Below are 12254 nucleotides of genomic sequence, written 5' to 3'. Positions count from 1 at the left end.
GCAACAGAACATAGCAAAGGACATAGCACCTGAAGCCCATTTAAAAATAACTGTAAGAGAAGGTGCCTGACTGGCTTAGTGGGTGGAGCATGTGACTCCTGATCTCAGGGTTGTGGGTTCAAGCCCCACACTGGATACAGAGATGCCTTAAAAAATAAATCTCAAGTTATACCTTAACTTCACTGGCTTGGGCCCACAAAACTAAACACGGTAGTTTTGTTTGTTTGTTTGTTTTTTGCTTATAAATTTTGTCAAGTATGAACTGTAAATGAGATTCTAACCTCTTTGTGGAAAGGTCATAGTTCATTTTATTTTTAAATTTATTTTGGTATCCCTCAATACCTTCAGCGACAGAGGGCCAGGCAAGACTAAACTGTAACATATTTATGATATTTATCTGCTTTGGCATATTTATCTGCCTTACAAAGGCAGTGCTGTTATTGCCATCAAGATCCTCGTGTGTTCAGAGCTGACACAGCATTCCACAACAATTATTTGTCAGATTACCATGGACTCCACCTTCCAGAAACACCATCCCTAGTGCTATTTGCAATTTCTTGGTCATGGGAAGCAACATAATGCCATCCAGAGATGACTGAAATGACTGACTCCCTGGAGAATGGCTGCCTCCCTGTAGCAGAGGTCCTCAGAACAAGCCTCCACTGCTGTCACAAAAGGGCAGTTACTAGCTTAGTGCAGTAATGCTTGCCACCCCAGTGAACTGCCATATGCCAGTCAGTGAGGTGCCAGCTATGGGGGCCAGGCTCATGAGACAGGGCAAACTGTGCAATGGAAACCCAATAGCTGGGTGGCAGGCAGACAATGGGCACTGCAAAGTCCTTCTTGAGTTCCCCGGCTGACACCAGGAATGTATAAGACAGCAAGCTGGTCCAGGAAAAATTACATCAAAGAGTGCTGCACAAGCTCTGCCACTTGGCTGAATTCTGCCTGAAGCCAGTAGGTAAGAGAGTTTCAGCCACTTCTTGGCACCTTGAGGGCAGAAGCAGTTCCTTCACATGTAATCCATTCCACTTGGAGAAGATTTTCCAAAGCATGCCTTACCTGGTCTGGCAACAGACCCCTGCAATGTTGTGGCTGGAGTTTCCTTTGAGATTAAACTCGGTGAAGGGGCTAAGGCAAGGGGGAAAAAAAATACAGGCCTTTTAGTTTCTTTTCTCAACAAAATAGAAAGCACTGACTAAATCAATAGCTAAGTAACTGCTAAAATACATATCCTCTTGGAGGAAATTTCAATTGCCTTGAAAGGACATTTCAAAACCTACTTAAAAAATTAGCTACCATACCACATGGTACCACAGACCACCAGCAGGGTTATTTGTTTTTCCCTTTTGTGTGTACAAAGATCAAGGAAGGAGGTGGTCATGAGGACAAAAGCACCCACAATTTTTGCTTCTTAGGGTCATGTTCTATCCAGTACTCTTAAAAAAAACTCCAAAGCATACCTTAGTAGGCAACCCAAACCACTTTCAGAGGAACAATTATACCATTCACCTTAGCATTTAAAAACTTGTCTCATCCCTGTAAAGATTACCCCCCTTGAGACCTGAAATGAATCATACTATTTCTTTTATACTTTTCTACAGCACCTGGCAGAGTGTGATGGTCACAAAGCAGATATTCAATTCACATTTGATGAATGAATCATTTCATATGTCATTTACTTGTCTAACAAACAGTTACCAAGAACTCCCTAGAGGCAAGGGACTGTGCCAGGCACCTTTCAAGATCAATTATTCTTTCTGCCCATCAGGAACACAGTCCAGTATCAAAGATAAGATACACACATGTGGTACACTGGAGTGCACTGGGATGTTATATAAAGATGATTCAAAAAGTCTAAAGTGTTATGGGAATCAGAAGCAAGGGAGATCAATTCTAGATTGAGAAAACTGATGGTACATTAGAGGGATAAACATCTGAATTATGCTTCAGAGGACAGAGAGTACTTAGGTCCTTGAAGAGGAATGGAACAGGATACACAATGTACTCTAGAATGGGAGCTTACTGGATCACACAGTAAAGATTAAGGGCACAGATACACCATAGACACTCAAGGATTATGTCCTCCCATCTTGACATTTCAGCCTAATATCTTAGATAAACCCTGTAACAGTAAGTTTTACCCGATTGTGGAAATTGTCAATTTTGTATATTTCTCTGCCTTCTTAGTCAATAATGCATTTTGTTAAGAATTTATTTTGGATGCTTATCTCATAAAGCTTAAAACTATACACCTTAACTTCTACTTTTAAATCTAGTATTGGTTTCTCACATTTTCATGACAAAAACCCAGAAGCCTCTTGAAAAAGAATGGGAACAATCAACTAAAATTGAGATTTTTTTTTCTCCAACTACAGGTTCATCTACCCAAAGCTCATATAGTCCTCTAAGATTATATATGATCCAGAAAAACATATTTTTAACCACTTCACCATTATTCTCTTGATATGTGGGAGGAAAGTTCCCTGAAAGGAAGTACAATAGAAACACTTAATAGCAGAGAGTATGTTTAAATCACACCAGGTTTCTTCAATCTTAGGAGTTACCTACCTCCACAGAACTAGAACCAGAAACCTAGAACCCCCAGACCTGTCTCTGTCTCTGGTAAGGGCAGTGAACTCAAGGGCCTTTATCCCTCCTTGCATCCATCTCCAGCACTGAAGTAAAGAGGCAGAGACAAGGAGAATTAACCTTTCCAAAGCCCTCAGTGAGGTGGTGTGCTGGCCACTTTATGCTAAGTGCTCTCCTTGTATCTGTATAAATTTGGGGAGCAGGAATTATAGCCTCCACTTTATAGGTTTAGAAGAGGTTGAGGAATTTATCCAACTATGACTGGTAACCAGTGGGATTAGACTTTGAACTCTGATCACACCCTGAAGCTTGTATTCTTTCTGCCTCTCCATGTAGGTGCTTACCACTCAAAAATTTTTAGCTGCATTAAACAAGACAGGCACTATTTGCTGGCCTAGGATGTAAGTAAAGGTCTTTCTTAGCTTTGGCAGTGTGTGATTGGTTCCACTCTGTGGAAACAGAGTTTCTATAAAATTTAAGCCTCACAGAAGAAGGAACATGTATATGTGAGAGACAGAGTGTGAAGGGAGGAGGGGAGTTTTAAGGACACCAATGCTCCCATCATATGCCAACCTTCACAGTACATAAGAAATAATCTAGATCTACACAAATTGGAACGGTCTAATTTACAAAGAGACTGCATCAAAGAGAAATTGGTAATAACAATTATTTACATTTATTGATTACTATATTCTGTGCTAAGCATATTATATTACCTCACTGAATTCTTACAACTATTATCTCCATATTACAAAGAAGAAAACTCAAGTTTGGAGTAGTCAAGTAACTTGCCTAAACCCACAGAGCTGGTAAATGCAGGCGCTGTGATACTAACTCAAGCCTGTCTCTCAACCACTTTGCATCTCCTTTGTCTATTAATAATCATGAAACCTGGGTTTTTGTAAAGCTCTCCTCTGGAGTAGCCAGTCAGAAGGAACAGTCTCCGGGACAGAGCACCATGAGGAAGAGGCCATGAGAACCTGCTCTGAAACTGTCCAGAGCAAGTCATTATCACAGTAAGGCAAACTTGCAGAAGCTGCTATTCACCTTTAAGGGGCAATGTTAAACTGAAGGTTCACAGGATAGACTCTAAACAGATACTGAACTCTGAGCTTCAAGCCTCTCACCCACAGAATGGAGTCAGGGCAACTGACATGATTGGTATGGAGATGATGTGAGATAACGTGTGTAAAGACCCTTCCTCGTAAAACGCAAACTTTATGCAAATGAAAGGCCTATCCCTATTTCAGGAGCTGAGAGAGAACCATGTTGATGAATGTAAACTTAACACGGGTCTTAAAGTATGTTCCCCAATGTACTTCCAATAAATAAAACTCCCACTATTGCCATCTAGCCCATTCTTCTTCCTCCAAGTAAAAAGAAGTCATGCTTTCTTTTGTGGGATAGGTCATCAAAAACCTGACACGAGATGATGCCAGGCCCCAAGTACATACCTATGCTGGGCAGAAGCTCTGGATGGGATCCCACTTTCTCCTCCACTAGGCCACCCGCAAGTGGCTCAGATGTTATGCCAACATGATTGTTTTTTGTGGCCGGCGCCGCAGAGATGAGCTCAGAGGGTACCAAAGTGGTTACTATTGAGCGTACATTGGTGGGGAGAGTACTGCCAGGTAAGCTGGGTCCTGCTGAGGTGGAGCCCGGGCCCACAGGGCTAGAGGTCATTTTTAGCAGAGTGGGTGCTGGGGGTGTTGGGGTTTTACTGTCCAGCTCTGTGGATAACTGCTCTGTTCCCATGAGCCCTGGAGTTGTGGTCTCTAGCCCTTGGCCTTCAGTCTCTCCGTCTGCACCATACTGCTCTTCCCCTTTCTCGAGAGAGCCTGTAACTTTCTTACATGCCTTGGTAAGCAATATCTGGCCGATTTTGTCCACTTTTCCTTTGCCCTTACCAGATGAGACTGGGCTTCGCCGGTTGACAGAGGAGCCTGGACTATTGGTCAAAAGGGGAGAAACCATTGTGGTTGACTGTGAAGAGGGCAGAGTGCTCTGATCTGCTGAGGTGCTCACCTGAGGACTAGCCTCATCTGGATTCAATTCTTTCACTTGCTGGACAGTGGGGTGAGGAGGGACAGCCGGAGAAGCGGTACAAGGCGGGGAAGGAAGCTGAACAGGGGTGGCTCGTGAGTTAAGGACTAAGGGTCGACCAGTCTGTATACTAGGAGCAGTACTACTGGAGGGGGCATTAGGCGGTACAGGAGCAGATGAAAATTTTATGTTCTGAGGTATGTGTAAAGGGCCAACAACTGCAACGGAGGGAGGCATCAAGCCGGAGTTGGTTGTCAGTGGGGCTGCAGGAATTGTGCTTGGCTGTGATCCTTTCATAACCTGAATTATTGAGGATGAATTGATAAAGACAGGTGTGATAAACTGAGGCCGGGCATTGGACTGAGCAGCTGACTGTCCCTCAGAAACCATAACCTTGCTTCCCACATTGGGCATTGTGACAACTGTTGACATCAGTGCAGATTGCAGGTGAGTTGGCAGAGCTGCTGATGTGTTAGCTGAAGTTGTGATAGGATTGGAAGTTACAAAAACAGTTATCTGATTTGGGGGCAAGGGAGTGGAGATGGCGGAAGAGCTGACAGGTCTTGACATTACTGGAGGGATGCTTGGTGCAACATTAGAACTGACCTCACTCAATTCTGGATGTACAAGGGTTGAACACGGCTCATTAGTATGAGGTAAATTTAGGGAATTAGAGGGTTCTTTAGAAGAAGACGGATCCTGCAGTGTGGGAATGACAGATGCTTTTTTCAGGTCCTCCCCAGAAACTACTGGAGGTGTTACTTCCAGATCTGTAAGCCCAGGGGGTTTAATGGTCACGTTAGGAGCTCCAGAGTTGTCAAGAAGTTGACTTAACGATGTCGGTGCTTCCCTCATAGCAGGAGACACCAAATTTTTGTTCTCTTCAACACTGGGCAGTTTGTTAGGATCCGGAGGTTGCCCTTCCTTTTTAGATTGATCTTCAGGGACAACCATTTTAACTTCTTGGGCAGGGACTGCTTTGAGCTCAATGTTTACCTGCTCCTTCCTACCCTGGGAATTCTGGCAATCGCTGTCCTGAGGCACATTCAAGCTCTCCTTGTTATCCTCGAGAACACCCGCCACTGCAGCCACAGGCATGGTAGGATTCTGAGGATTTAGCCCGCTGTTGTTAGGGAAGCTCCCAGGTACAGGGGCATTGGCCAAAGGAGTGGGACTGGCCAATACGTTTCTTGGCAACTCCACATTTTGCAACAGGGTTGTGTTTGTTTGAGAAGCCAGAGTAAGTTTAGGGGTTTTTGAATTTTGTCTCCCAGGACTTGGGGTGGTTTTCCTACTGGACCCAGGGCTAGACCTGCGGCTGTTGCTTGGACTAGCCCGTTTTGTTGCTCCAGAATTAGACTGCTTTCCAGAATTCACCACCACAGACTCTAATTTGTGAGTTTGGGGGGCAGCAAAATTGGAAGGATTATTCATGGTAAGATTTGAAGGTGCCTGCCCAATGGCCTTTAGAGTTGTTGGATTTAGGCCCTGTTGATCAAAGCCCCTGTTTAAATTTGGCCTAGGAGGTAAAGGAATATTAATCTGTGGGGGGAAGAGTCCTGCTATGGAGGCATTGAGTCTTTCTGGTGACAGACTGATTTCTGAAGGTTCTGTGCTGGGAGGGCGATTGTTGGGTGTCTGAGGATAGTAGGGTCTGGGGCTGGCTCTGTTTGGTGTTTTAGGCCTAGAAGTCTGGGCCGGAGCAGCCACATTTGGAAAATGGTGGCCATGGGAGCTGGGCAGGGAATTTACAGGTGGTTGCTGGGGAGTTGCTCCTTGAGTTGCTGAAAGGGGCGATGGCCCAGGTTTTGGCCCTGTCATCATTAACTGATTTTGAGAAACTACTAAATGTGAAGGCATGTTGTTTGGGCCTCCTGAGACAGATGGTACTTCACTGCCACTTGCTTCAGGAAGTGAGGACATCTCTCCCAGCGGTGAGCTAGAAGGATTCTGGGGGTTCTCCTGGTATACCATTTTCCTTGAACTGCTTCCCAAAGGAGTATTCACAGGCATTGGCATTCTCTGTTTATCAGGTGACGGTGGCACGGAAGCAGGTCCTTGCAGACTGACCATAACAGGCACACTGCCACTCTGCTGCATGGGCATTCTCTGGGAGTCTGGGTTCAGGGGGCCCCGTGGCGGGTGGACACTCTGGGAGACTGGAAGCCTAACTGATTTGGGGTCCTGCTGCATCATGAGCATCATCATCATCTGCTGCTGCTGCTGCTGCTGCTGCTGCTGCTGCTGCGACTGCGGCTGACTGGGAGGCGGTGGCTGCTGTGGCGGCGGCGGCGGCAGCTGTGGCTGTGGCTGCTGTTGTGGTGGCTGTGGTGGGGCTGCCACATGCTGCATGAGCTGAGGAGGCATCTGCTGAAGTGGCCTCTGTTCAACTGGTTGAGAAGGATAACCTAAAACAAGCCCCCAAAATCAGGGAAGTTAGATTTTTGGCAAGAAAAGCTCTGCTACCTGTAGAGTACCGCCAGGCACTGCTCATCTAGGCAGCCTGGACCATGCACCAACAGCTCAGGCAGGCCCACTCCCAGGGTGGGGGGGCAGCTCCTCATTATCTGACATAGCAAAGGGCACACTGCTGAAGGAAACAAAAAGCGAAGCATCAAGAACCTGCAGCTCCTTAGTCTTCAGGGTGTGAATGAGCTACTACTGCACCATGACTCTGACAGACAGACACTGGGTGCTGTGTGCTCAACGTGGCCAAGTCTGTCCCGGCCACTCATTTGGAGAAAATGAGAACAATTCCCATCGACAGCAAGGAGCTGAGTACCCAGCACTGGGCTCTCACGTGGTCATAATAAATATGCCACTGTCCTTGTGAGTGAGCCAAGGCATTTAGGATTCAATTTTTCTGTTATCACTAATTTTTTTAAGGCTAGATTTTGTGAAAACGCCAGCACTGAAGAGAGTCTTTTTATTCTTTCAACAGAAGTAAAACAGAAAATGTAAGGATTCAATTCCTTAAGAGAGATTTAAAATTACTCCAGTCTACTGGCTTCTCTATATACCATGCTGCATCCTTCAGGCTCAATCCTTTGGGGAACCCAACTGAATTAACGTGCCCCTCTGAAGTAAATCAGTTTACTAAATAGTAGGAGCTCATGGAAGCTGAAAATCAACTGAAGGCTCCAAGTTTTTTAAATGGATATTAATTTCCATTTACTTTCTTATATGTTAAAACTCTATTTGGAGAAATATTTTCTATGAATGCACAATGGGAGAATAAGCAAGCCAGAAGCATTGCCCTTAGGAATAAAAAATAATTTCGGGAAAAGAATCTGGGGGATAATGCCTTATAGATTTCCAGAAGGCAAGAGGTCAAATAATTCTTTTATGAAGATTTCACTCGGCATTTTAGAAACAAAGCCTTACACGATCAGCAGAAAAGAAAAATCATTAACCGGGAATAAAGGTGATTCCATGGGAAAAAGTGAGGATATAGCTGGGATACAATTTCAAAAACTAGATTTATTCCATTGTTGCATGAAAAATACATATGGAAAGTTTTAAGAAGGTGCAGTAATAAGAACATCTGGCTCTCGCAGTCGGCAGAAACGATGATTCAAGATTTTCACAGAGCAGCTATCAAATGCTGCTGATCCACAGAGTCAGACCCTATGGTCCATACCTGATCAATGTCTTCAGGCCAAAGATTTCCATGGCACCAATGAATACAATGTGCCAAATTCAGTTTTGAAGATTTTTAAAAAAATCCTTTTCTATTTTAGGTCCAAACTTTTTTACATTTATAGAGCCAATAATGTACGCCATTTCTGCAGGTTTAACTTGGGTTCCCATATTAAAATTGTCTCCTCTGTAGAAGTCCATTTTTGTTGGGCTATGACACAAATGTCTTTTATCTTTCAATCAGCCCACTAGGCAGCACAGTGAATACCAAAAAGAGCAGAACAGGTAATACAGCAGCCTCTCAAAAGTAAGAGCTGAGGGCATGGCTGTTATAAAGGTTCCAGCAGCTGGAGGTAACAGTCCAAAGGGCACTAATGCTAAGACAGACTGGAGCTGCCATGACAGAATGGTGGAGAAGGAAAGCCAGAGCACACATGGTATTTATAACATAACCAAATGCCCTATTTATTAGTCAAGGGATGCAAATTCATATGCCTTTAGGCAACAGGCCAGTAGTGAAGAAGAGAAGTGGTGTGGTGTAAGACACTAGTAGTCCTGTGGACAGATCCAAACTGATCAGAATGGATATTTTGTCTAAAGGCATTTAAATTGAGGCTTTTTTGTTTGGTTTAAGACACTGCATGACAATTCAAAGACATAATAGGTCAAATTTAGCCTATAAGTTTCTAGTTTACAAACTATGGAAAAGACGCAATATGAGTGTAAGGATCTCTGGGATTCACATGAGAAGAACTCAGGTATGTCTGAGGGAAGAAAGGACCTTCCTCTTCATAATGCCTTCTGGATACACCTGTCAAGACAGGTGACTTACCCACCTCAACTGTGCTGCTGCATCTCACTGACTGGAAGTGTGGTGTGCCCATACAATTTGTAATACCACGAAGTAATGACATCATGATGTATTTACTTCTTTTTTTGATTCATTTTTAAAATACATAAATTAAGGGTAGATTGAAGTTTATTCCCCAAATAATGTCATTCTCACTTACATGCCAAAATGGTGTAATAACTAGTGAGGAAAAAACAAAACATAATCCTTTGTATACACAGGGGAGAGTGACCCAAGTATAACAGGCTTGTTTGTCTTTAACTGGGTCACAGGAGAATATGGTTACAAATCACTGCTCAGGCCAACAGTAACAAGTATAGAGATACTGTGGCAGCTGGCCTTAGTTCTTCTATAACACCTAAGTTGGAATAAATAAATTTTTGGAGTTTTTTTTTCCCCCAACATTTAGAGGATAATATTATTTTATAGTCAGAAAGGGGAATAACATAGAGGGCTTCAATAATACTGACCCTATTTATTATTCAGTTGGGTGGTAGGTATATAAGTGTCTTTTTTTATTACTCTCATATAGATTTTAGGCTTAAAGATTCTTAATAAAATTGCTATTAAAAAATCTTATTGTAAACCTGTTCTTTGCTTTGAGAAAACCCTAGCAGGAAAGGCTGCAAGAAAGGCAGGCAAGCAGGATTAGAGTGAAAACATCTTTCCATTTAATCTTAAATCTGTTTTGATGCCAACTACAACCTTGATACTGACAAGAATAAAGAGGCACTTGACATTTCAGTCTGATTTTATGAGGGCTTAAAATAATGAAGACTAATCTAAGCAGTATATATACAGTTGACCCTTGAACAATGTGGGGGTTAGCAACACTAACCCCCCAAGGCAATTCAAAAATTCACATATAACTTTGACTCCCCCAAAAATTAAATACTAATAGCCTACCTGCTGTCTGGAAGCCTTACTGATAACATAAATAATCCATTAACATGTATTTTTGTTATATGTATTATATACTATATTCTTACAGTAAAGTCAGCTAGAGAAAAAAATGTTAGTAAGAAAGTAAGAAAGAGAGAATACATTTACAGTACTGTATTTATTGAAAAAAATTTCTATGTAAGCAGACCCATCCATTTCAAACATGATGTTTCAGGGTCAACTGTATATACCACATATATACACAAGTTATGTTTGAAATTTTCACTTACTATCAAAGCAAAGTTTCCAAATATTAGATACATTTTATCTCTAAAGAAGCCTAGTGAGGAGACAAAATAAAATACTATTGTTTCCTTGAAGAGAAACTTTGTACTGCTGTATAAATGATGAAAAGTATATAATCTTTAGCTAACATTTTATCACCTGGTGGTCGGTTTGAAAACTCTGTCAGTTTAGGGCCCGAGTTGTCCAAGTTAATTCCTTGTTCTCCTGGCAATGGCTGCTGATCGGCCTCTTCCAGCCCAGCTGGGCGAGTATCTGGGGTACTAAAAAATAAATTATACATTTGACAGTAAGTTGCATAGTTTATACCATGAAACTAGCTTAACCTCTCCCCTATTTCTGAAGAAGTAATATCTGTTTGCATTACCATCCTTATCAGTACATACATCTCTCTAGTCTGATAAAATAGTCAATATTTGGCATAAAAATAATCCAGCATAAAAAATCTACTTAACCTAAAAAAAAAAAAAAAAAAAAAAAAAAAAAATCTACTTAACCTAATAGTATGGCCATTTATTCGAAGTGCTTTCTTCAAATTTCTGACATGATTTTCATGTAATCATCCATCCTTCAGATGTTTTAAGACCTGATCATAGTTTGCACTATCAACATTACAAAGTACTATTTTTGTGAAACCACACTATCTTTGGTGTAGTTATCAAGGTCAGTTGGGGAGTCCAGATTATTTCTTTTGTGTGGATAATTCATAACACCTTGCAAAAGTTGTAGGCTGGCTGATAAAAATGGTATTTGGACAATAAAGAAAAATGGAGAATACTAAAACAAGCTAATTAATTCTGCTAAATGAGTATTTGCAGACATCCCCATTAGCTTTGGGATGCTTTCGTTTTTACCTGGTTGTAATTCAGAATTTCTAGTGGGGAAAAAGAAATGAAAAAAAATGTTATTACCAACAACCAAATTCCCAAAGAACCGGCAGCTCATATCCATTTGGTTTGGAATCTTACTCCTAGCTGCACCTTTCTTCCTTATCTTTAGCTTCCCTTTGCCCTGATGTCAGTCACCACTTTTATTTTTTTTTTTATTTATTTATTTTTTTTTTTTAAAGAAATTTTTTTAAAGATTTTATTTATTTACTTGACAGACAGAGATCACAAGCAGGCAGAGAGGCAGGCAGAGAGAGAGAGAGGAGTTAGCAGGCTCCCCACAGAGCAGAGAGCCCCACGCGGGGATCGATCCCAGGACCCTGGGACCACGACCCGAGCAGAAGGCAGAGGCTTTAACCCACTGAGCCACCCAGGCGCCCCAGTCACCACTTTTAGACAGTATTTGATCTCATTATATTCTGTGCAGTTTCTAAGTCTTACCTTAAATTCATTTAAAAAAGTTCTAGCACATGGAAATTTAGAATGTGATGCAGGTCCTTAGCACATCCAGATGGCTGTATCAATTTGTTTCTTCTATGACTTCCCCCTCACTTCAAATTGTAAGGATTCTGTAGGTCTCTTTGCTTACATAGAACTGCACTGCTAAAAAAAATTATCAGATATCTGATCCAGCCACCTCATGTTATGGACGAGAAACAAAGGCCCAGAGAGGTGTAAGAGGCCCATGGTTCCACAGTGAACTACTGGTAGAGTTAGGAGCAGGTGCTCTTCCTATTATACATACTGACTCCCTTTCCTAGAAACCCTGATGCTATATAAGGGCCTTTTCACAATTTCTGGCTTCAAGAATTAGCAATCTCTCGGGGCTGATGAAGACAGCAAGAATGCATACTAAAGGCAACCGAATAACCTTGCAATTTTACTCTTAGACTACTGGGAGGAATAAATACCCTCCCAGTATAGCAGGTTGATAGCTGTAAAGAATTTAACTTAGAGTTACTGGAAAAATTAGATAATTGAAGGTCTTATTAGGTCTGAATTCAGGAAAATATAGTTTGTTAATATACAGTTATAGACTTTTAGAAGATTTAAGAAGC

At 42.0% G+C, this 12254-nt stretch overlaps 1 protein-coding gene across 8 annotated transcripts in view; it reads right to left on the bottom strand.

The window, feature by feature from the left end:
* NCOA6 (nuclear receptor coactivator 6) overlaps positions 1 to 12254 on the bottom strand; it is a 102786-nt gene that overhangs the window by 12862 nt on the left and 77670 nt on the right. For all 8 annotated transcript variants that reach the window (XM_059133454.1, XM_059133455.1, XM_059133456.1 and 5 more), the window contains 3 exons: positions 10451 to 10572; positions 4047 to 7043; positions 1063 to 1131 (listed from right to left, as the gene is read on the bottom strand). In XM_059133454.1, coding sequence (XP_058989437.1) covers positions 1063 to 1131; positions 4047 to 7043; positions 10451 to 10572 — 3188 coding nt within the window. The remainder of the gene's footprint in view (positions 1 to 1062; positions 1132 to 4046; positions 7044 to 10450; positions 10573 to 12254) is intronic.

This window comes from Mustela lutreola, chromosome 9 (assembly GCF_030435805.1).
Source record: "Mustela lutreola isolate mMusLut2 chromosome 9, mMusLut2.pri, whole genome shotgun sequence".
Classification (NCBI taxonomy): Eukaryota; Metazoa; Chordata; class Mammalia; order Carnivora; family Mustelidae; genus Mustela; species Mustela lutreola.
The sequence above is the reverse complement of the archived record's forward strand: the minus strand, read 5'-3'. Positions and strand labels throughout refer to the sequence as shown.